Raw genomic sequence first — 26537 nt, forward strand, 5'->3', positions numbered from 1 at the left:
TGTGATGAAAGGCAAAGAATGACTGGGGAATGAGTTAAGTGGGGGAGGTATTTAAGCCTTTGGCTGGGGTGTCTTTTTCTCCTCCTGGTGGCCAGGTTCTTAATTCCCAATAGTAATGAATGAAGCAGTGGACTCTCCTCCCCTTTAGATGGAAATTGCATGCTCTATCTGAATCACGAAATAAAAAAATTGGGTTCAGTGTCCCTTTAATTCAAATTCTGCAGCAGTCCGGTTTATGTCTCTCCTCTTCTCTGTTCCTATATAGCTAGGCCCAGTGTGTGGTGTCTGAGGCAAAGCTGATGGTGTGCCAAACAACCAGGAGCCACAAGGAAAAGCTGCCCTTGAACTTGGTTTTTCAGATAAGGGGCTACAAATTCAGGGATCTAATCTGAGAACCGCTTAGACTCACAGATGGGCTGCAGGGCCAGGGGTCTAATTTGAGATCTGATGAGGCTGAGAGAGTGGCTACAGGACCAGGGGTCTAATCTGAGACCTAATGTCACTGAGAGAATGGCTACAGGCCCAGGGGGCTAATCCAAGGTGATGTGACTGAAGGGCAAGGTGTTAAATCTGAGACTGTTGTGGTTAACACAGAGTCTATAGGGACAGGGGTTTAATTTGAGGTCTGATGTGGCATGTGATTGACAAGGGTTGCAGGGCTAGGGGTCTAATTTGAGACTTGCTCTGGCTGTAGAACCAGGGATCTAATCTGAGATCTGACGTGACTGGTATTGGACTATGAGACCTGATGTAGCTGAGAGAGTGGCTACAGGACCAGGAGTCTAATCTGAGGTCTGATGTGGCTAATAGTGGGCCTGTAGGGCAAAGTGTGAAATCTGATAAGGCTAACACAGGGTCTGCAGGGCCAAGGGTCTTATCTGAGATCTGATGTGGAATGTGACTGAAAGATAACCTTCAAACCAGGGGCTGGTCTGAGGTGCGCTATAGCATGTGACTCATAGATGGCCTCCAAGGCTAGGCATTTAATATATGGTCTAATCATTTCCCTGCTTACCACTCCTTAGGTTGGTTGGTAATCTATAATGGTTTTTAGAGACACCAATTTACCATGTGAAGCACACATTTGTTTTACCAGTGACTCTCTTAACAAGATATGTACAAGTTTCCCTCACTGGACAGAACTCTATTCAGATAAATGCTTGAAGCACTAGACTGCTTCAACTCTCTTTATAAACAGATCCCAATAAACAATAAATAAAATATGAATTAATAGACCAGTGATTATAAAATAAAGAGTTTTTATTCATGATAATTACAGCAAAAATAGAAAACTTGGCACCCTCGAAAAACACACGACAGATGGTAATTGCAATAACACTGTATTGTAAGCAGAATACTGTGGGTTGATAACTGTTTCTGTACCATCATCATACACCTGTCAGAAGTATATAGTTGACCATATGTTAAATGAATGGACAGAAAAAGTGCATGTTCCTGTTATATAGACAATCTACAAAATTATAAATTCTAAAAAAATTTGGTTTAGAAATTGTACCACCTTTTACAGTTTTTATCTTCTGAAAGTAACTGCTATCACAAAGTCTACCCTGTCAATCAAGCTGGGCATACAGGAAATAGTCTGAATGAGGCCTGCTTGTCTCTGTGCAAGGCCAGCGAGGGAAAGTAACCTTGTGTGTGCATGAGTGCTTACACCAGGGCCTAGCTTGATTGACAGGACTTACTGTGATCTAGGATAGAGGTCCTTTAAACACAATATATGACTGATTAATTGCTTTGTATAGCTTGAATCTAAAATGCAGGATGAACATTACATATATGTCTCTTTAGGATTTTTAAATAACTTTAAAATTGCATAGTCATGTTAACCCTGGTGTTGAACAAAACATAATTTGGGTGTCTTTTTTTTGTACAGCACAGAAGCCATAGGTCCCATTTTGTATATTTATTACAAACTATATTCATATAAAAAGCTATTTTGAGTCAGTAAATCACAATGAATATGTGTAGTTTGTGCTTTATATCATATGTATTTCAAGTAGATGGTGTACAACAAAATATTTTTTACATCAAAATGAACGTTTATTCTAGTACAGGCAAACAATGCATTAAATATGTAAAAAAATGTTTTATTTTTATCTGTAACAACAAGGTACTTTATAAAGAGGAAAAGAATGAGAACACATGTATAAAGGCAAAAGAAAATCAATTCTAGAACATATATAAAAGAGAAAAAAATGTTGATTCCTAACAGTGCAGTTATTTAAAACCAAAATTGCTTCACATTTACCCTTACACATATAGCTCTAAGTAATTGTCTGTAATCATGTTAATCAAGCATCCTATATTGTTTCATGGGGATAGTGCAGCTTTTATTTGTGATGATTAGGTGAAAAAACAAAAAGTCATTTCTAGATATTTGTTGCTTGTGAGCTCAAGCAGTAATATTTGTTTGCAGTTTTGATTTGTATTTTGTTTTGTCATTTTTGGGTAATGGAACCATTATGTACCTTTAGGTACCATAATCATGTTTAAATGCAGTGTTATAATTATTTATAAGATTTTAGCACAAACAGTGAGTATAATACAATATTTGTTTTTTCGCTGTTTCCTTCAGTAATGTAATAGCTGTAATAGAAATATTGTATGATACATAAGATGCATATTCTGCTGCTAGCTACAGAGCTGTACTATTTACAGAAGGTATAGAAGGCCAATGATATGTATAATCAAATTCTGCAAGGTTCTGTTTTCTTAACAATTCGTTGTAAAAATACTTGAAATGGAGATTCCCTCTTATGGGTACTGGGAGTATTGCATTTTGCTATGATTTACCCTGAATAGGGTAATATGAACAGTGGCCTAGTCATTAAATAATTTGTTTTATTTATTTTTTTATTGTGCAAATGTTTCACATTGTTCATTAGACTTTCTTAATGCTGTTGTCACTGCAAGATACAGACAGATATATTTTCTGTTTTTCTCACCAAATCCATTGTTATAAATATGTATACATAAATCTAACCCATAATGTACATTAAAGGGACATACTACTTATATGCTAAATAACTTGAAAGTGAAGCAACATAACTGTAAAAAGCTGACAAGAAAATATTACATGACCATCACTATGTAAAATGTATTCAGCTCACAATAGTAAGTTATATGTGAACAGTTATCCTTCAACTAGTGCCCACCAGTGGGTTTATAAAAAAAAGACAATAGCCAATCAGCTGAGGTCATGCTTAGCTTTACTGTGATCTTATGAGATTTCACTGAAATCTAGAGAGATTTCATAGTAAACTTCTTAAACTGGAGAAGGGAAAGAAGATGACTGTGTCTGCACATGCCAGATGCATGCTACCTTGCAAGTCCTGAGACTAATATCCTGATTGGCTGCTTAAAGTCCTTTTTACAATGGGATGCGGCTACTTTGGAAATTTTTAAGTAAAATATCTCCCTTTTTTACATAGAGATGTCCAGGTGATATTTTCTAGTCAGCATTTTACTGCTATGCTGCATCACTTTCAAGTGCTTCAACATTTGGGTAACATGTCCCTTTTAAATAAATAAAAAAATTATAAGGGAATCTGAGTGTTACCTGCTTAAGTTGTGGTACACAGACTTAATAGTACATGTACATCATTATTGTGTATTTCTTTTTTCAGTTTTATATTTAGTCACATACAGATAAAAAGAACAGTAAAAATACTTTTGAAATGGAAGGCCGATATTGGGTTCTTTACATAAAAACAGTTTTATAAAAACTTGCTCTGCATCACATCGCCTGTGCATTGTATGAATGTACCTATTCAAGAACACAAAAGCTTTGTGTACAAGGTACTTTCTATTGTGTGACATTTAATCATCTTGTTACATCACCACACACCTGGGGGGAAGCAAATGTAAGTTTGTACTTTGTTCATTTAAGAACAAAATTATTATTGCATCATGTGATGTGCGATTTTGTATATTACAAGGAACAATATATGTTCTTTGTTACGGTTTTGGCTAGAATGCTGAAATAAGACACCACACATCAGGGTATATATCCAATAACATTACTGTGAAAGCAAATTCACTGCAATATCTAATGTTTTTATGAAAATGTGAATCTATGTATTGCTTTAAACACATTATTACATTTACAATAGCTTATATTAGAAAAGATAATTCATTGTTGGAAACCTCTTGACTAATGATTTTACACAGTTTTTTCCTTTATAAGATTTTTTTTTAAATTTACATTATGGCATTTCTCTTAATATACAGTATGTAAGCATATAGATTATATATGTGTTTTATTTGTACTTCTAGGACAGAAATAGTTAAATTGTCTAATGTACTATGATGCCACACAGCCATTTTGACTGGCCGTCCCAATTAGTCTGTTAAAGTATTAAAACCTGCAGGGTAAGTCAGAAAAAGGGCAGCTATAGCGTCTCTAAAAACCCCTATCTTAAACCACAGCAAACGTATAAAAATCCACTGGGTTAGGAAGAGAGTATTAAAATAGAAAAATAATGAGATAACATTTTTAAAAAACTTCTCAATTTACTTCTTTTGGTATCCTTTGTTGAAGAGTAATACTAGGTAGTCTCGTTGTAGCTCAGAAGCGTGCACAAGTGCACATCTTTAGTTCTCTATGGCAGCAATATTTGCAACCCTGATTGTAGCAATATTATACATTGTTACAAACACCACTGCCATAGAATGCTAAAGACATGCACACCACTAAGCCTAGCTAGGTTTACTCTTCCATAAAGGATATCAAGAGAACAAAGCCATTTAGTGATAGATTTTAAAATTGCGTTCTCTATCTGAATCCTGAAAGTTTCATTTTGATTTTGCTCTTGATTTAATGGAAGTACATTAACATGATACATGTTCTGGGTTAAAAATTGAATAAATCCCATTGTTGCTATCATATGTTGCTATCACTAAACTAGTTCCACCTTTCTCCCTGTATTAATAATAATACAATGTGTGGTAATGTAGGTTTTATAAATATATTTTAGTTGAATGTAAAAATGTATAACTCCATATTTCTTACATGTTTATGTAAATATGATTTATACAGTGCTATGTTGTTACCTTTGACATTTTTCTTTCTACTAATAACTACTATAATGCCATATCAAATAATTTTTAAGATTATGTTGTGTAAAAATAACCAGTAGATGAAAGTCAGACAAATATTTAAAAAAACAAAATCATATCAATGTCTACTCTGTGAGGTAATAAGTTAATAATGAGCACCAATACAAATTTTTGTTTAGTGTTATTTTTTTTTTACATAAAGATAGGAATGAAAATATTTTTTTCTTTTACAAATTCTTCATACAGACTTGGCACCGACTGATGTGAGTTCGGATCAGCCCTGCTTTCAGAGTATCGGCAGATGGGGAACTCTGGAAACTGCGATCAATTGTAGTTAGCCAGAAGCTATATTTATTTGCAAAGTAGTGGCAAGTGCCACGGGCACCATTGCATTCAATAAATGGAGTTGCCCTGAAGTCCTCTAAACAGCTTCCTGGAGAAGAAAGAGATTGTCCGCCTCCCTCGTCGCCTGCTGCGGTGTGCTGTGAAACAAAATGATCTTGTCTTAGTATAAAATTATAATGTAGAAGTTGTGACAATCAAATATTCAAATGTAACGTTGAAATGTTGTAATTTTTTTTTTTTAAGTTTAAAACACCTTTATTAATTAATTACATTTTTTACAAAGTGCATAAATACCATGAGAAATGAATATCCAATCCATAAACTTCTCCAGCCTTCTGGGCAATGGGGAATGGAGGTGTCTTGACTATGAACGGCAACAGCAACTGCTGGAGCTTCGCAGACAGTGCAGCGACTTATGTAAGGCTTAATTTCATCTTCAACAACTGGCATCATTGGCAGAGATGCAGTGGTGGAAAGCCAGTAGGATTTATCATTACGGCTGGCATAATAACACAGGTCTCCAGGGTTGCAGTAGAGGAATGGCATTGTACTGAACCGCTGTAAACAAGACCCTGCAAGGCCTAGTAAATAAAAGAAAAGGTAATAGATTACGCTATACAACCAATCATTTTAAAAGCAATTGAGCAGAGACACTTATTACATTTGCTTGTAAAAGCAGTATCTTTACTTCAGAGATATTCATGTCCAGTTCCAAAGGAGGATGAAGAGGCCAGGAGTTAAGTATTAAATAAAATTAAAAGCAAATATTGGCACCTTCATGGCAAGAAATAATTCCAGGTAATACCAGTGCATGCTAATGTGCGCTGGTATTACAAGTACAGCTCAATGCGAACACTACCTCGCGTTTGCATTGCCAGGAAGCTTTGCACTCACAAGAGCACACTCTTATTGGCTTCAATGGGAGCCCCGTTCTCATGCTGTCAGACACGGAATGAGGACCTAGAGCAGCAAAGGGGGTAAGTCGCACAGTGATGGGCAGCAAATATAAATATATATGTTTAGAAATATATATTTTTGTGTTAATATGTGTAACACATACATATAAGCATATACAGTCGTATGCAAAAGTTTAGGCACTCTGACAATTTCCATGATTTTCATTTATAAATAATTGGGTGTTTGGATCAGCAATTTCATTTTCATCTATCAAATAACTGAAGGACACAGTAATATTTCAGTAGTGAAATGAGGTTTATTGGATTAACAGAAAATGTGCAATATGCATCAAAACGAAATTAGACAGGTGCAAAAATTTGGACACCTTTGTCATTTTGTTGATTTGAATACCTGTAACTACCTAGCACTGATTAATTGGAACACACAATTGGTTTGGTGAACCCATTAAGCCTTTAACTTCATAGACAGGTGCATCCAATCATGAGAAAAGGTATTTAAGGTGGCCAATTGCAAGTACAATGTTCTGGAATGGCCAACCCAGTCCCCAGACCTGAATATCATTGAAAATCTGTGGGGTGATTTGAAGCAGGCTGTCCATGCTCGGCAACCATCAAGCCTAACTGAACTGGAGATGTTTTGCAAGGAGGAATGGTCCAAAATACCTTCATCCAGAATCCAGACACTCATTACAGGCTATAGGAAGCGTCTAGAGGCTGTTATTTCTGCTAAAGAAGGCTCTACTAAATATTGATGCAATATTTCTGTTGGGGTGCCCAAATTGATGCACCTGTCTAATTTCGTTTTGACGCATATTGCACATTTTCTGTTAATCCAATAAACCTCATTTCACTACTGAAATATTACTGTGTCCTTCAGTTATTTGATAGATCAAAATGAAATTGCTGATCCAAACACCCAATTATTTATAAATGAAAATCATGGAAATTGTCAGGGGTGCCTAAACTTTTGCATACGACCAGGGCTGGATTTACAGCCCAGGTGCCTGTAGGCACCAAAATCTAAAGCTCCCCCCACACGCTCCTGGTTCACATGTATGAATCTATAGATACAGTCTAAAACTTTATAGAATTATGACTTTTGTTTTACAGCAGCTGTTAAACATAAAAGGCAGTCCATGATCTTTAACAAAACACTCCAGACAGTATTTGCCCAGTATGATGAGATTCCAGTCAAAACAGTATTTTTTACTTTATATATATATATATATATATATATATATATATATATATATATATATATATATATATATATAAAATTTATAAAAGAAAAGTGCAGGTTGGCTAGACTGGGGCTTCATTTAGAAACTTTGCTGACCAAGCCTGCAATCTGCACAATCAACCAAGGGTCAGTTGTTTTTTTAAAGTTTGTTTATCCTGTGCAACAGCCCTGGCATTTTGTGTTTTAGCAATAATATTCATACCTATGGTATTTTATATGAAAGACTGCCCTCTGACTGTACAATCTGTTATTTTGATTTCGACAGCCGCTGCTGTTGCAGCTGATACATGCCCACTGTGCACTCAGAGCGCTCTGTAATAGCGCACAAATAGTCACTCACTGTCACTCCCCATAAAAGAACCAACCCCCACACACTTTCTGTTCGCATTCACTGGAGAAACTGATCGGACCAGCCAGCGTGGCGGCCATATTTGTTTAGTGCAAAGTTATTATCTACTATGGTGAGTGAGGGCAGAGCCTAAGAGGTGTGCAGAAAAGGCATATGGAGCAGAGAGACAGGCGCCTGTAGGCACATGCCTACTCTGCTTAATGGAAAATCCAAGCCCTGCATACGACTGTATATATATATATATATATATATATATATATATATATAAATCAATGGAAGCGCACTTTAAAGTGAAGTTTGTTCGTGAAAAATTCCTTTGGAGTGTGCTTCCATTGATTTTGTATACAGCCATTTTTGCTGCACCCGGGGTTATTGTACATGGAGTTCAGGAGTGCACACTGTCTAAATCTATCTATCTATCTATCTATCTATCTATCTATCTATCTATCTATCTATATATTAATTTATTGAGAACACACAGTTCCCATAGACCACTATGCAAAGACACTTTTCAGTGCGTTTTTTTTTTCTAACACCCCACACACGCCAACTTTACCCCCCCCCAAAAAAAAACTGCCTACTTCAGTTATATTTTATTTTAAAAAAATAAGATGCCAACATTTTTTATTTCTTTAAAGAAACTACACATTTTTTTGGGCCAGTTGAGGCACATTTAAAAATTACAAAACCAGCAAAGAGAGAGTGGGTGGATTCCACACTGAAAAATGAATAAATAAATGAATTAAAGTCCTGGCTCTGAGACTATGGGTATACGTTTACCCTATAGTGCACACTGGAGAGAGGGGTGACTTTCCTTAGTGTGAATAGGATGTTATTAGGACCGACCATCTATATGTAGTTTCCCGCAGGATAATACTTCACACTCAGAAAGGTAGACAGTAGTAACTCCTTAACAGCAGAAAAAGGTGTCTCACCACCTAAGCAAGAGTCCGCATAGACTTACTGCAAGTTCCGGGCACTCCGTACCTCAATCGAATAGGAATCCACAGGACCAGGCTGTGTAGCAGTGGTGACTTCGATCGGCTCCCAAACCAGGTCGGGAGGCGTGTTGTCTACACACTGACGTCAATACGTCACGGATCAATCTCTCACACTGCTCCAATCAGAGGGCCAATCCAGGTGGCAGGGGGTGTATCACTTGGATGCAGTAAAGATGACAGCTTCTTTCGCTGTATTCTGATGTCACAGGGGATCCTTCCCGGACAGATGAATTGCTGTGAGTTGTAATGGTCAAAGGCTTATAATGCAATGTTCAAACCACTCCGATTCTCACAAGAGGGGCAAATCCAAGTTCCATATATATAGCGTATTATGTATTGTAGGAAACTACCAAAATTCCTCTCAGTCCAGGAGCCTATTCATCGCAGTGGAGAAGGGACTTGGCAGGGAGCCGTTCCGCTAGTATCAGGCTATAAAAAACCTTACCACAGTAAAAAAGCAAAAGCGGACGGCTGAAGTTCAGTGAAATAAAAGTCCTTTATTAGAAAAAAATCTTTAAAAACAGATGGTCAAAGAGCAAAAAGTGTATGTTCAGAGCGCACACATAAGCACCAAGGGATAGGCTTGCTTACGCGTTTCGGCTGTAAGCCGTAATCATAGCATAGGTGAGCCTACTCCAGGTGCAATTTATACACATATTGATTAAAGTGACGTCAGTAAAACAAAGGGGAGTTTAAAACAAAGTCACTCCTCTTAAAGTGCTAATTACATTTAAGGTGCCTGTTACTGGCCACAGTCCTGATACAAAGAATATAAAAAATATAAAGTACAATGCAGTGATCATGTTAAACAAAATGTAATGTATACTACATATCAATGATATAATTCAGATTTAAGAATTGGTAAATAGACAGACCATAGCAAATAGGGGTATATATAGTACATATATGATGATAAGGAGTCGTAAACAGCTAGGCAATAATCCTACATATGCTCCCATGGATATCTTAATCCAAGGAAAAATGTATATATATATAGTTGTATATTCAACCATCCTAACCTCAATTAAACAATAAATATATATAATATAATACCCCAATAAGAATCAATGGACATCCAATTGTTTCAACCTGTTAATAAAAGTCATGAGGTGGATTATACAAAGTACATACTCATATACAACACCAAGTATAGTTAGTAGTATAGTTGTGTAATTAAAGGGAAATGTTGATGTACATGTGTGCACAAACATATTACAGTGTGAACACAGACATCATGACACATGTTAGTATTAGTATTGATGTTGTTTTTTATGTTGTTATTTAAGGGCTTTAGGCGCTATGGTTCCCCTCATCTAGGACAGTCTAACCCCTACTCCCAATAGTTGATGAGGTCAAATTCGGAGTTAAGTCCATGGGGGACTCTAGTCTCTAGTTTGAAGATCCACAGCATCTCTCTTTTCCCCAACATCAAATCCCTATCACCTCCTCTCTTAGGGTAGGGGATCATGTCAATGGGTTGCCAGGAGAAGCAGGTAAGATCTTGGTTATGTACTACTGCAAAGTGATTCACCAACGGGGTGCTTGCTTTGCCAACACGTATAGTGGAAAGGTGTTCCCTCATTCGTGATCTAACATCCCTGGTTGTAAGTCCTACATATTGCTTACCGCATCGAGTGCAAGTGATGCAGTACACAACATATGTAGATGTACAGTTAAGGCAGAAATTAATGTCATATACCTTCCCTGTAACAGAGGACCTAAAGGTATCCGATATAATCAAATAGTCACATGCACCACATCTGGAGCTTCCACATCTGTAGGAGCCTTTGCTTGTGAGCCATGAGCTAGCCTGGGACGGCGATTTCTTAAGGACTGTAGGTGACAATATATTGCCTAATGTGCGGTTCCTCCGATAGGAGCATCTCACACCTTCCTGTACACATCCTAATAGTCTCTCGTCTGCTATGAGCATCTTAAAATGATGTTTCACAATTTTACATACATCTACATATTGTGAACTGTAATCAGTTACAAAAGTAACACCTTTATGTGTCTCTGCAGTTTTAGATCTATTTTGTAGTAGATCTGATCTATGTAATTTGGAAACATCATTAAAGGCCCTATTCACAGTTTTTCGTTGGTACCCTCTCTGCAAGAGGCGCTTGTGAACCTCCTTCATCTGGACTTGACCCTCCATTTCATCAGTACAATTTCTTTTTGCCCTGATGAGCTGTATAATCCACCTCATGACTTTTATTAGATGTCCATTGATTCTTATTGGGGTATTATATTATATATATTTATTGTTTAATTGAGGTTAGGATGGTTGAATATACAACTATATATATATACATTTTTCCTTGGATTAAGATATCCATGGGAGCATATGTAGGATTATTGCCTAGCTGTTTACGACTCCTTATCATCATATATGTACTATATATACCCCTATTTGCTATGGTCTGTCTATTTACCAATTCTTAAATCTGAATTATATCATTGATATGTAGTATACATTACATTTTGTTTAACATGATCACTGCATTGTACTTTATATTTTTTATATTCTTTGTATCAGGACTGTGGCCAGTAACAGGCACCTTAAATGTAATTAGCACTTTAAGAGGAGTGACTTTGTTTTAAACTCCCCTTTGTTTTACTGACGTCACTTTAATCAATATGTGTATAAATTGCACCTGGAGTAGGCTCACCTATGCTATGATTACGGCTTACAGCCGAAACGCGTAAGCAAGCCTATCCCTTGGTGCTTATGTGTGCGCTCTGAACATACACTTTTTGCTCTTTGACCATCTGTTTTTAAAGATTTTTTTCTAATAAAGGACTTTTATTTCACTGAACTTCAGCCGTCCGCTTTTGCTTTTTTACTGTGGTAACATTTAAAAATTAACCATAGATCTGACCTCTGGTTCATTTTTTGAACACTAATTGCTACCACATGCTCGTGGTAGCAATAACTAGCCACTTGTAATGGCTGTTTTTTTATTGCTCACCTGTAAAACGTGCGCGATAAATTAGCACTCCGCTTGTAATCTAGCGCTAAATGTTTTTTTATTAATTTCATAGCAAATCAGTGCTCCCTGGTTGTCTAGTGATCCATCCAAGAGTCTTTGGTCTCCAGTTGTGGGAAATATGCGAGGCAAGTATGAGCTAACATTTTTGAGGGCGAGGAAGCAAATTACCCAGTGCTTACCCAAGACATGATACCAAAATGTTGAAACATTTGAAAGTGATGCAGCATAGCTGTAAAAAGCTGACTAGAAAATAGCACCTGAACATCTCTATGTAAAAAAAAAAAGATATTTTACCTCAAAATGTCCTAAATATTCACACCCCACTGTAAAGGACTTTAAGCAGCAAATCAATATGCCCGTCCCAGGACTTGCAAGGGAGCGTGCCTTATGCACACTCATGTTATTTCCCTTTCTCAGTTTAAGGAAGTTTACTATGAAATCTCATGAGATCACAGTTCATGACCTCAGCACTGCTGATTGGCTGCTGTTAATTTTTTCTTTGTTTTATTTTGTCAGTAGATAATACATATAAATATATATATATATATATATAATAAGATAAAATAAGTAGGCAATCTATCAAATATTACATTTTAGCATGCTTATTTTATTGCTGAATACATTCTGTGTATTGCAAATCTGAGGTCAGACATGAGATGCCTTGCTGATTACACATCAGACCCCCTCCCCACTCAATATGCTAAATTACATTTGCTCAAATCAAAATCTATGTATAATAAAAGCCCAGAAAGGTAATGACCCCATGTGGAGTTATACAGACATTCTGTCTATCACAGGGCCGTTTCTAGAGAATATGGCTCCCAGGGCGAGATTGCAAAATGTGCCCCCCACTCCCAAACCTCATTTACTTTTAATTTGCAACTCCTCGAAAATATACATTAGAATATTTTTTTAAATAGAAACTTCAGCTTCCAAAAGAACATGAAGAACAAGGCAAAAGGAAAAAAAATGATACACTATTGTAAAATTAATCATTAAAGGGTATAGTGGCAGTTAAAACTGCCTAATGGCCCTATGTTGTACTACATATAACAAAGAAGAAATATAATTTATTCAAAATCTTGTTTGTCTCAATGCTTAAATAAAATAAAGAAAACCACAGATGTTTTCTTAAATCCTATTATATAATTTGCTTAAGTTATCAAACCCCTCAGCTTCTGGCTGTGCTATATTTCAATCCAGTTACAGGAGAGAAACAACCAGAGGACTGCAAAGGATTGCTATACATTTCACTGTAGCCCACTGTCCTATGAAAGGTGTTAAAGGGACAGGAAACTCAAAAACTTTCATTCATCATGATTCGGATAGAACATACAATTTTAAACCGCTTTTAAATTTACTTTTATTGTTAAAAATGATTCATTCTCTTGTTATCCTTTGCTGAGGTAACAGCATTGCACTACTGGCAGCTAGCTGAAAACATCAAGTTAGCCAATCACAAGAGATAAATGTGTGCAGGCACCAATCAGCAATTAGCTCCTACCAGTATAGGATATGTGCTTATTCTATTTCAACAAGAGATAACACGTGAACAAAGAACATTTGAAAATAGAAGTGAATTTAAAATTGTCTTAAAATTACCTGTTGTAGTTGAATCATACATATATATGTATATATGTATGCATACCTACCACACTGTAAATGTCTTGTTATATTAGTGCAACATGTATTTTCAATATTCAATTTATTTTTGTCCAGGTACATTTAATGATGTATTTTCTTATGTCAAGTAGCCTACTAAATGCATATAAATCTTATATACTTAAAAAAAAATTGTTTTGACAGGAATTACCATAAGAATTTTTTAATATAAATATTTAGCTTGTACAACAGTGACTTTAAAACAAAACTTTAAATATAAAATTATGTATTTAACTGCTTGTTTGCAGATATTTAGGGGTTAAAATTCTAGAAATCAACACAAGAAAACTAAGGATTAGAGTTACTTACAGAACTGTCTGATTTACCAGTCCCTGCCTTTCCCACAGAGCAGGCATATTGTCATAATAAAAATAACTATAAACCTCTATAGCACATGCTCAGACACTCCAACTCTCCCAGAAGGTCCGAGAGTCTCCCGCATTTAAATAGCGGCTCCCTGACACCCGCAAATGATATATAATATCCCGGAAACAGGGTCGAGAACTTTTATATAGGCAGACAGGTGGGCACAAATTTGCAGCATTACAAAAAGAAAATGTAATTCCTGTGCTTAACTTGAGTTTAAGTATTTATGCTGCAGCGTTTGCCTCACATTAGCACTCCCATCCTGTACCCACCTCCCCTGTGTCCAGCCTGTCCTGTGCTTTTTGTGCTTTTCTCCCCTTGTACAGCCCTACAAGCACAATGAGTTCTCCCTGTTAATCAGCAGTGCATTCTGTGGCGTAAATATTATCTATCAGGCGGCCGGTGTTAGGATGCTGTGCTCTGATCAGCAGAGAACATCAGGGCTAGCACATAGAAACCCTGCCATAAAATCATTATAGCCAAGTGGTAAGTTTATTTTACTCGAGTCTTCTTCAAAACTTGTAATGTTGCAAACCGAGTAGTCAGACAGCTTTGCTATGTAGTTGTCTCTGACACTGCCTGCACAAGTTGGTCCCTCTAAGTGTTTGTGTGTAGTTAGAGTAGAGCTGTCCTCTCAATTTGTATATATTGGCAGTATTTTTTTCATCCCTCTTTTTTTTTTTTGTGTGTGTGGGGATTCCGAGGGGGGGGGGGGGTCCGAGGGGGGGTTTGTACCTCCCGGAAATTAGTTTTTGCAGGTTGGGATGTCATGCTTAAAGCAACTGAGACACTATTTTTGGAACAACTTATTTTAGAAGGGAGCGCAATTCTGTTATCTGGTAGCACTCCTGTAGTAAGGGAAAACAAGTGAATAGATTAGGGTAAACATCAGATCTGAAGCAGTAGGGTAGAGACTGCACAGACACTACCTGTCATTCTGCCGTTATCCATCCAAGGGGGAGGGACACGACACCAGCAACTGAAAAGAATGCAGTTAGCACCTCCGTGTTGGGAGACAAACCCCCCACTGAAATTTTTTATGTTTATGTTCTGGCAGGGGAGTTACTCAGGGATCTACTGCTTTCAATAAAAGGAATCACAGGGAGGTGTGGCACATGATGATCCCTGCAGTGAATGTTATAGTTTATGCAAACACTTCAGCAGTGATCTGAAGTTAATTAGCATTAGCACTTGATGTCCGGTCCTGTGAAGTCTGTAAAACCAGGCAGACAGTTGGCAACACAGTTAGTCCTTCATGACAGCAGTGCAAGTTGAGTATCTAAACAAAATCAGATATGGCACATTTGCAGAAGGTTCGGCAGCTAAACAGTTACAATTCTAATGCTACTCACAGGACCTTTAGACACTTCATGCTGCCACTGGTTATAAATGACTTGTATCAGGTGTGACAAGCTAACAGGGAACTAACTCACATGTGTGTAATTTTTTTTTTGTTACGCTAGTTGACATTGTATGTGTCACAGTAGCTCCCCTGGTGGCGCCCCAGGCAATAGCCCGGTTTGCCCACCCCTAAAAACGGCCCTGGTCTATCATAAACTTTTGAAGCCTGAGCAATTGCAGAGAAAAAACAGTCTTACAGGGGAAGTGACCATTCAAAATTTGATACAAATTGGTACCTGCTGTGTTTCAATACACATAAAGAATCTGAACTCAAGTTACCTACAGACATATGGGAATGCTGTGACTTAATATAATCCCATATGAAGGTCAACAACATATACGTGTGTATATATATATATATATATATATATATATATATATATATATATTGGATAAATGTCTGCTGTATAGTAAATTAAAAATATCTAACCAAATAATTTCAAAATAAATACATTTTCTTTGTTTTCCAGAAAATCTAATGAGCCTTACAGGGAAGAACCTGGTGTTAAGATGAGGTTTCCAAATAAGATCCTATAAGTAAATATATAAACGCAGCATAGATTTTGAGCCCATGTCTTGGGCACTGTTGATACATGTATTAATAAATAACTATAATGCTCATGTATATCTATGATATAAGATGTGACTAGGAAATGAAATATGTACCAGTATATCAAATGAACTGATATACAGAATAAGTCAGATAGACATATATATTTTATTGATCGATACAACTAGTTCCTCATAAAAATGCAACTTTAGAGGCATCTTCTAAAATGTTTTGAGAAATATATCATGTTTGGTATTGAGATAGTCAGACAAAGTGGCACTATATGGTCCCATGTGTATTGATCATGTAATTTGTTGATGCTGGAAATTGTATAGAGTATTTGATAAACATTTTCTTTTAGATATTAAACTGTAGCAGTATTGATAGTGAGACTGCATTTCTGGTTGTCTGCTGCCATCTAGTGGTTTATGCAAGAAGTACAACCAAAGTGAATTATAGTACCAAATAACCATATGCTTCCAGTAAGCCAATCAAATGTTCAGCTCAAAGGGCCTATCACAGACAAGCTTTGTTAAGGGCCTATCAAAAGACAGCACTGTGGAGCATATCCAAAAAGGTTCACTAATGATTAGAATAAAAAGGGGTGGGTGTATCACGTGATATAACCTCATGCAAGGGGTCTTTTGCTTGCTAAACTTTTGACTCATAACCTTGCTGCCTTTTTGGGACACAGTCACTATAAGCAAAATTGTAATACCTTATCCATATTGCAAAATACCTCTCTTAATTTATGAGGTGAACTGGACTTATCTGAAAAAGCTGAAACTTCAATTTGGTAACGTATAAAGGGTTGTTTCATATTTTTATATTTAAATCAAAGGTATTCTATAACTTCAGTTTAATTAAAGCTGGTGATTTAAAAGGGCACTTTGTATTTTAAGTTCATGTTCATAATCCTGTGTAGTTAAGAACTAGCCCTATTGATACTAAGTAATCTTATTTGCTAGATAAAGGTCTTTTGTAGTTCATATCTCTAAGTCAGACTTATTATTGTAAGTAAACCTCTCTGGTGTTTATTAAGTTATTTGCAGCTATTGTAAGATATTTCAAAATTGGTTATTGTATTTAAATCTCTGATTGTGGTAAATTAAGCAGAGTAAGTTTGTAATCCATATTGGGCACTGGATTAGCGTTATTGGCTAATTATAGAAGATTCTGGTATTTTATTGTGCTATTTTTATCTGATTCATTGTAAGTAAGATCCATTTTAGAGATACATGTTTTATTTACTTTGTAAAAAATATTATAACAGCATAAGCGTGTATAGTTGATTTATAATCTATTCTAGTTTCTATATAAATATATTTCAATGTGTTTATAAATTTAACTAATCTCAAGAATTTAGGAATAAATATTAATTTCAATTGTTTCGTATATACATTTTAATTGGAGGTTATTTTAAAGAATAATAACAAATAAATTGTATTATAACCCTGGTATATACCGACAATTTCTAGCTGCAGCCGGACAGTAACTCAAAGATAACTTTTTTACAGAAGTTATTTGAAAGATAACTTTTTTACAGAACACTTACTCTGGTGAGCTGAGGAAATTGTAATGTAAAATATCTTCCTTTTTTACATAGAGATGTTCAGGTGATATTTTCCTGTCAGCTTTTTACAGTTATGCTGCATCACTTTCAAATGCTTTAACATATAAGTATTATGTCCCTTTAATACACCAATGCACCAGCAGAGTAACTACAAACATATACATATTTTAAACTCCCAAAGAAATCATAAAGACTGTTTGCTTGTGTTTGTGAAAAAATGTACCTAGTATATTTTGCTGTATATTCTCATTGTGGTGGTAAATTAATTGGAGAAAATACATAGTGTTAAACAACACAAATTAAAGGGACATTTTATTTAGCATGATGACACTACTTCCTTTAATGATGAAAAAAGCATGTTTTAACAAATATCTTTTTTTTTCCTGTACAGTTTGTTATTGTTGTCTATGTTATAATCAATTACAGTATCAGTGGATAAAAAAGATTATGCCGAGCGGCGATCCAAGATGGCCGCTTAACATGGAGCTCCGATGCCAGGAGCAGGACCAACACTCCTCTACATTGCCAGCTACCCTACTTGACCACCACAATAGTTTTGATGAAGCTTCGTAACACCAACGGACACTTTTGAAGGTGTCAGCGACCCTCACAGACAGCCTACAACGGCTGCAAAGATCCGCTTCTCATGCGGCCCATCTGAGACCTCCAGAGACACACACATGGCACAGCAAAATTATTTTGGTGAGGCTCCTAAATATCGCACACTGTCAATAATCTCCTAAACAGGCAAATACCATACATATTCATCTTGACAAGCTAAACAAGGGTGTTATGTATATATATATATATATATATATATACTCAAATTGGAACAAACAACTAAATCAGAATAGAGTAGACCATGCTTGTTTTTTCACCTATAGCTCACAGCACAATATAAAAGATTCCATGTGTTATCAGAACACAATGCATAAGGGGCTCAAGCACTTGTTTTTTCTGAATATTCAGCTTTATATGACTCATTAAATTGTGCAGTACTTGTTTCCTAATATTTATACTGAACATGTTGCTGTAAAAGCTGCATTTGTGCAATATAAAACCTGCTGATAGAGACTATCAATACCATAAAGCTGTGTACTGCCACATATAACCACTAAAGACCACCAAATCTCTACGTAAGAGGTTATCCCTGTATTATCACTGCTGGAAAACATCACATTTCCTGGTTATCTGTTAAACAGCAATATATCTATATAACTACTACCAATTTAAGGGTTGCTGACTGCAAACCTGCTAACTAAGTTTGCCCTTATATCCTTTGGGTCAACCCACCTCTAAGCTACTACACTATGACGTCCAAAAACCCAGTTAGCCAGATAAACTTCCACGTCAGTCATCTGCACAAAAATACAGCATGACTACATATTTCAAGTCATCTACACCTTCAGAATCTCCTATAACTCATACAAATTTAGCTCCTTTAATGGTGGCAGAAACAGGAACTTCACCAACATTGGACACTTATGCAGTGCTAACTAAAGCAGACTTAATGTCACTACCTGCAAAAGCAGACATGGATGAGATGATTGCTAGAGTCGTCACTAGCCTTAAAGAGGAATTTGCCAATCTTAAACAAGATATCAACGAACTTGGCTTTCGAGTTGAGGCTCTAGAGGATGAAAGAGACCTATTTGCTAAACATATTGATTCCACCGTCCTACTAGTAGCACAACAAGACCAACAGATTGCAAAACTGAAAGATAAAATAGACGATCTCAAAACACAAGACCAAAGAAATAACTTGAGATTCCATGGGATTCCTGAACTCATCCCTCCATAGACAACATTCGCATAGAAAAAATCCACAGAGCCCTAAGGTCTAAACCTAAGCCAGACCAACCACCTTGTGATGTCATAGCATACTTTCTAAGCTACACAGACAAAGAACTTACCTTACCATCAGCAAGAAAACACTAAAAATTTCAATTTCAGAACAACCGGATACAAGTCTTCTCAGATCTCTCAACCTACACACTCCAACGCCGAAAAAAACTCTCTCCATTAACCACTATTTTGAGGGAAAAGAAAATCCCATACCGTTGGAACGTTCCATTTGCACTATCCATAATCCATATGGGAAAAAGATTGTCCTGCAAATCCACCAAAGAAATACCGACCATCTGTACTTCAATAGGACTCTATATACCAGATCTACAACAAACATCTACTTCTGCGACACATAAAGACTCACCCTCATCAACGGAAAACAGCACTCCTAAGTAACCTGCATTCTCAGAAATGTTTAAATTTTACATAGTTAAATTCTTTACCCACTCGTAAAATGTTTACTCCATTAAAATACTCCCCTTCCATCCTATTCCCAACTCCCCCAGACCCCTTCCCTCCCCTCTACCTACCCATTCCCATACCTCCCCCATTACGGAGCTGAGTAGTTTTGGTCCTCAATCTGGATACGCTTCCTACCTTTTTTTTCTCTCTCTCCCTTTTCAATGTTATTTCTCCCCATTTTCTTAATATTTTTTAGACCCTCTGCATTCCTAAATGCACTGGTATCTATCATTTTTGCACTTGTTTTTGTTCTTACGTTATTAAGTTTTTTTTTTTTAAATTCTTTTTATTGAAGAGACATAGGAGCAAGACAACATATTCATATGCACTCAGAGTAATAACACAGAAAACAAGTTACAATCAGAGTTCTAGGTTAAATGTTACATTATAAGCATCGATATACAGTATTCGTGTATTTTTGAGAAAGATGAAAGACACTTATGTATTTAGAGGTACATATAGCTTATTCAGGCATTTTCTTATGTTGCACCCGTGTCCCTAATTTTTATAGTATCATCAAAACTAAACTAAACTAAATAAAACCTACACTAACATAGCATAACCAAACAATAATAAACTAAAATAAAGTAAACTAGTACCTTCTATCACGGAGAGTATATATATATGTATGTCCCCCTTTGAAGCTAATGTGGAAAACCTCCACTTATTTAGAGTTTTAGGTTCACCGTGAATTGCAACATTGTGTAAGTATTAGGTTAAGGTACCAGGTTAAGTATTAGGTGAAGGTACAACCCTGAGAGTGCTTGCAGGCCTCATACATAAACATTTTGTAGAGATGGGCTAGTTCTTGTGGGATAAGACCTGATATACTATGGTTATTTATAAGTGAGGATTGGAATTGATAAACACGGTTTAAAGGGGGGTGAGATGAGATCCGTATAAGTATTGAGTATATGTATGTAAGCCAAGTTATATTGTGGTGGAAGTATCTTCTAATACATTAGGTGTCAGAGCACATGACATATCAAAATGTTACTTACATTAGACACTTGAAGATAGTTACTCTTACTACAGGAGAATAAGTACTAGCAAAAACAAAATTAGCAGAATACTAAGACAATACACACATAAGAACTCCTCCACCAAACAACAATTATGAAAATTAAGATTATTAAACACATTTCCAGATGACCCAGAGAATTCAGGGGTATGCCATCCCTATTATGCGTGTATGAGGGGTGTCCGCATATAAGCTACCTGGTGTTGCCGGGAAAGCAAGCTTATGCCTTTAAATTAATAAGACTATTGATCCTATGAGTTGATATGAGTGTTATTGTGAAGGCATATCTGAATCTAATAGTAGGTTATACTGCCCAATAGTTTGCTTTTAATAAACAGTGGTCTGGTAGTTGGTTAAGGAGGAAAGTGAGAGCTGCAAAAATCTATCACAGATCAAAGAACAGTTTGGCATACATGCAAATGTACCTCCATTTTGGAGTTTTTCCATTTTATAAACTCTAAACCTCCAAAAACCTCAAAATAAAACTTAACTAAATACAGAACAAAAATAAACAATAAGACACAAACAGCACAAAGTAGATACCAGGGGGGCCTTATAGGTAATACCTTCAAGTAACTTGAAGGTCTATAGGTGGTATTTCTCAAAATTGTAGAGGGTTGATATGTACCATGATGAACTAATTCATTGGCCATTTTTGAATGCTCCAAACGCTGTTGGAAAGATAATAGTTAGGAGATCTGGGCATATTTATGGTACCTATTCGCATAGTAATCTATCAGCGTTAGGAAGTAACATAGCTTTTGCAGTGGGTATAAATGCTCATATCTTGCTACGCAACAGTCTCAGTAGTAAGAAAAAGAGGGGAATAAGCCTGCTCTTGTGTATCAAAGGCACCAAGATAACCATGCCTGAGGCAGGAATATAAACTGCTTACATTTCTATATATGACTGCAAACTTAAGTGGGATAATGCAGTTAGAATTGATACTGCTATACTGTGATAAAATTCTTATATAATGTGTGGTTGTTACAAAAGGTTAGCAGCAGTATAGGCATTTCGCCCTGGGATACAATTGACTTCAACTGGGAATAAATTAGGTTGTTCAGAAATATTGAATATTTAACAACGTTATTCATGAGTTGTCACAAGCTTACTATCTGAAAAATAAAATAGGACTTTCCAGGGTTATCTCATTGCTAAATGTCAACAACAAAACATTAACTAAACATTTTAACAGGTACTAAATTGTAATAAACGAGATTAAAAAATAAAATTGAAAACTTAGCCACAGTACAAGCAGCTATCTGCTTGTAAGGAGAAAGGATGAGAGTATACCAAGCTCCGAGAGTATAAGGCTAACACTGTGTGTGGAGTCAGGTCACAAACAACCAAGGGCGCTATGATCAGAGTTCTCCCGAAGTGTCTTTCATAGAGGAGTATAAAAAAAAAAAAAAAAAAAAAAAAGCACAACTTTGCTGCAGCACATATAATTGGGGAATCCTTGGAGTCAATTCTGTTCCACATACGATAGGGTTTCTATATAATCAAAACGCTGGACTGAGTAAAGTGAGCTCTGAAACGAGTCGCCTCTCACAAAATTAGTACCTGTGATTGAACTGACTCATAGTGGCTTCATTTGTACTGGCACTCAGCCGATGCCCATTGCCCTTCGAATGTATCGTCCATTGTTCTCCACGTGGGAGCTGAGGCTGCAGGCAGCTGTAGACAGCCCTGCTGCAGATGGGTGTACTAGCTGAGTAACAAGCGGTCTTGATTCTCGGAGCAATGTGTCGCCATATGTCTGACATGCTGTATAGGAGAGTGCACTCTTCAGCAGCTGCTGAATAGACAAGCAAGTTCCAGTATCACGCTGCGCTACACATGTATTTCTTGTTACCATATTCCTCTGCACTGGCACTCTATCTCTCATGACTGTGCCGATCTCTACTGCTCTGTCTTGGGTGCGGGAGCGGTGGTCCAATAAGCCGGTGCCCAGTAAAGCTGGATTGTGTGCCTGCTGCCCCTGCGAACCCACATTGTGCTCTGATTGATGCACCTCTGGAGTCATGTGGACATTATCCTGAGATGCCTCTGCTGTGAATCGGCGCCATGTTGAAAAGGGGCTCAAGGAGTTCCCGACTTGAGTTTCCGTCAGCAATTTCTGTAGTGTGAGTTCTATTTTATCCAGAGCTGGTAGTAGCAGGTCCTTGAGAGAAATAGTCATGGCTCGGAGTTCCCTTTCAGTGGAAAAGGCTTCCATTTCTGTGCCAGTTCTCCTCTCTCTGTTAATGACTTCACGGGAGCCAAGAGATGTCAAATCTTGATCCTGGTAGGTACCCGGGCACAATGCTTGCCAAGGGTGATATGGATGGCTAAAAGTGTGGCCACTAATTCTTGCTATAACAAGAGCTGAGACGGAGCAGTTTCAGTCCGTGGCCATCTTGGTACGCCGCCCACCGGAAGTCCCACGTTATTAAGTTTTATATGTTTATACTTTTCTTATTACTACATGACGTACTAGCTTTATTGAAACAAAAGACCTTCAATATTGACAAAACAACTACGAATTTATGGAAATGTTACTTATCTCATTTTCTCATGTTTTTCTCACAACAATTACAGGTTTACTCGGTCCTCCAAATAAAGCAATATATGAAACACTAACTCCAACACTTTTACACGGCAGAGACCAGGTGAGATTGCTCCAATTTTCTACTCTTTGAACCATGATGTTTCCCCACACCACCCCCAAGCTAAACCTCTTAGCATATACACTCAAAATGTGAAAGGCTTTCGAACACCCTACAAACGCTCTATAGCATTTAATGATTTTCATTAAAAGAAAGCTGATATTTTATTCCTGCAAGAGACACACCTTTTAAAATCGGACCACTCACATATCTCGAAATTTCACTATGCCTCTCAATTTTTTAGCTCCAATTCTAAAAAAACTAATGAAGTTGCAATATTTTTCCACAAAGATATTCTCTTTGAAAAAACAAACCGATCCAGAAGGAAGATTTCTGATATTAGTTGGCTGTCACATTAGTTAATATTTATGCTCCACATATAGCCTAAGCCATCTTCTTTAAAAAAATAATGAATAAACTTCTAGACACATCTAAGAGTCCCCTCTTTATTGGAGGTGACTTTAACCTCCCTTTAGATCCTAAATTAGACACATCCAATGGAACCTCACACCTATCAAATCATTCAATTAAATCAGTTTGGAAAGCATTACTAACAATTCCGACATTCGACATATGGCGCACTCACCATCCTACCAAAAGAGACTACACGTTTTTCTCCTCCCCCCACAAACGATTTTCTAGGTTAGATTATATATTTACAGACCATATAGGCCTCGCTTTAATTACTACATCAAAAATTTTACAGATAACATGGTCTGACCACTCATGTTCTATCTCATGAACTGGCCTACAACTCCAGCTAACACATACATATGGAGACTTGATGATACTATTTTCTTACATTCCCCAATCACCCAACAAATACAAACCAACTTACAATATTTTTTTTCCATTAATAATCCCACTGACACTGACCATTTTACGACCTGGTAAGCCCATAAATGTACAATCCATGGAGAACTTATGAAAGCTAAGGCCACCCTAAATAAACAACACAGACAATAATACACTAAACTGACAGATGCTTTAGCTCAAGCAGAAAAACAACACAAACTGCACCCCAAAGACAGCAACTTAGAACAAAAAGTACAGGAAGCAAGAACTGATTTATTATCCTATTTACGTTTACAAGACACACGTACACAATTAGTATTTCACTCCAAATATCATCTAGACAGTAATAAATCTTGTAAACTCCTTTCCAGATACCTAAAGATATATTCAAGACTTATGTACATTCTTTGACAGTAAAAAATAAAACTTCCACCACAAATGACAATATAGCCGAAACCTTTCGATAGTATTAAGCTAAATTGTATTCTACTAGCCCTCCCTCTCAAACTTTAACAACCTCTCCACTAGGTCTGTTAGATTACCCATCATTAAAAATCTTCCGGCAAGGTCCCAAGCCCAGGCAGCTTCACCTCCCACTATTATACTCGATTTAAAGACATATTAGCTGGCCCGCTTATTGACATGTTTAATAAATTGATCAACAACACCCCTTTCCAAAAGAAATGTTAGAAGCCCACATTACTGTTATCCTTAAACAGGGTAAATCACCACTCCACCCTCAAAATTAAAGACCGATATCTTTAATCAACATTGATGTCAACATTTTATGCGAAAATACTAGCAAACAGGTTGAACAGAATATTACCAAACCTCATCCACTCTGACCAAACTGGTTTCGTTCTGGGATGTGAATCCAAGGACAATACTACCAGAGAAATACAATTATTACATATGGCAAAATCCTCCTTGGCATAAACTATCTTTGTCTCTATTGACGCAGAGAAAGCTTTTGACAGGGTGGACTGGGCATTCATGTCTGCCACCCTGTCTCACTTTGGCTTTTCCCAAACCTTAATAAATAAATTTTTCGCATTATATTCTCATCCCACAGCCAAAGTCATAATTAATGGCACAATCTCTTCTACCTTCCCAGTTTTAAATGGAACCTGACAGAGCTGCCCTTTATCTCCCCTATTATTCACTCTCTCCATAGAACCTCTAGCCTGTACTATCAGAGATAACAAACTCATTCAAGGCCTTACAGTAGATCACACAGAATACAAAATATCACTGTTTGCAGACGATATCTTGTAGACACTGACTTCACCTATCTCTTCAATTCAACCCCTCATGTCCGAATTTACTGCTTACAGCAGATGGTCTAACTTCTCTATTAATTATAACAAATCAGATATACGAAACATATCAGCTACTTCACAGGCATTACATGAAATAAACAGATTAACACTCTTCTATACAAACACAAAAACAATTAAAGGGATAGTAAAGTCCAAATTAAACTTTCATGATTCAGATAGGGCATGTCATTTAAAACGACTTTCTAATTTACTTTTATCATCAAAGTTGCTTTGTTCTTTTGTTAATCTTATTTGAAGGCTAATACTAGGTAGGCTCATATGCTAATTTCGAAGCCCTTGAAGGCCACCTCTAATTTAAATGCATTTAACAGTTTTTCACAGCTAGAGGGCGTTAGTTCATGTGTTTCATATAGATAACATTGTGCACATGCACGTGAAGTTATTTAAGAGTCAGCACTAATTGCCTGAAATGCAAGTCTGTCAAAAGATCTGAGATAAGAAGGCAGTCAGCAGGAGCTTAGATACAAGGTAATTACAGAGGTAAAAAGTATATTTCTATAACCATGCTGGTTATGCAAAACTGGGGAATGGTAAATAAAGGGATTATCTATATTTTAAAACAATAACTTTTTTGGTGTTTACTATCCCTTTAAATATCTAGGAATTTATATTAGCAGACAATATCCCTGACATCTGCAATATAAATTATTTACTCTTTTCCCTAATGATCCGTACAATGCTCTCCTCCTGGATCTCACATCTCGGCCTGTCGTGGTTAGGTAGAACCGCTGCAACCAAAATGACTATCCTGCCAAAAATTCTTTATATATTCCAAGCAGCCCAAATATCCCTACCAAAGTCATATATACTATCTCTACAATCACAGTTAAATCAATTCATATGGGGAAATAAATGCCCAAAGAAAAAGGGGGCCTAGGGGTACCAAACATCCTACAATACTACCATGCCACCCATCTATCCTGTATTATACAACGAACAACCAC

At 36.7% G+C, this 26537-nt stretch overlaps 1 protein-coding gene across 1 annotated transcript in view; it reads right to left on the reverse strand.

The window, feature by feature from the left end:
• Nucleotides 1-1242: 1242 nt before the first annotated feature.
• The window catches only part of COL4A2 (collagen type IV alpha 2 chain), a 406346-nt gene continuing 381051 nt past the window's right edge, over nucleotides 1243-26537 (reverse strand). The window contains exons 47-48 of the mRNA XM_053707783.1: nucleotides 5719-6005; nucleotides 1243-5561 (exon numbers count right to left, since the gene is read on the reverse strand). Coding sequence (XP_053563758.1) covers nucleotides 5307-5561; nucleotides 5719-6005 — 542 coding nt within the window. The 3' untranslated portion in view covers nucleotides 1243-5306. The remainder of the gene's footprint in view (nucleotides 5562-5718; nucleotides 6006-26537) is intronic.

Source organism: Bombina bombina, chromosome 3, assembly GCF_027579735.1.
Source record: "Bombina bombina isolate aBomBom1 chromosome 3, aBomBom1.pri, whole genome shotgun sequence".
Classification (NCBI taxonomy): domain Eukaryota; kingdom Metazoa; phylum Chordata; class Amphibia; order Anura; family Bombinatoridae; genus Bombina; species Bombina bombina.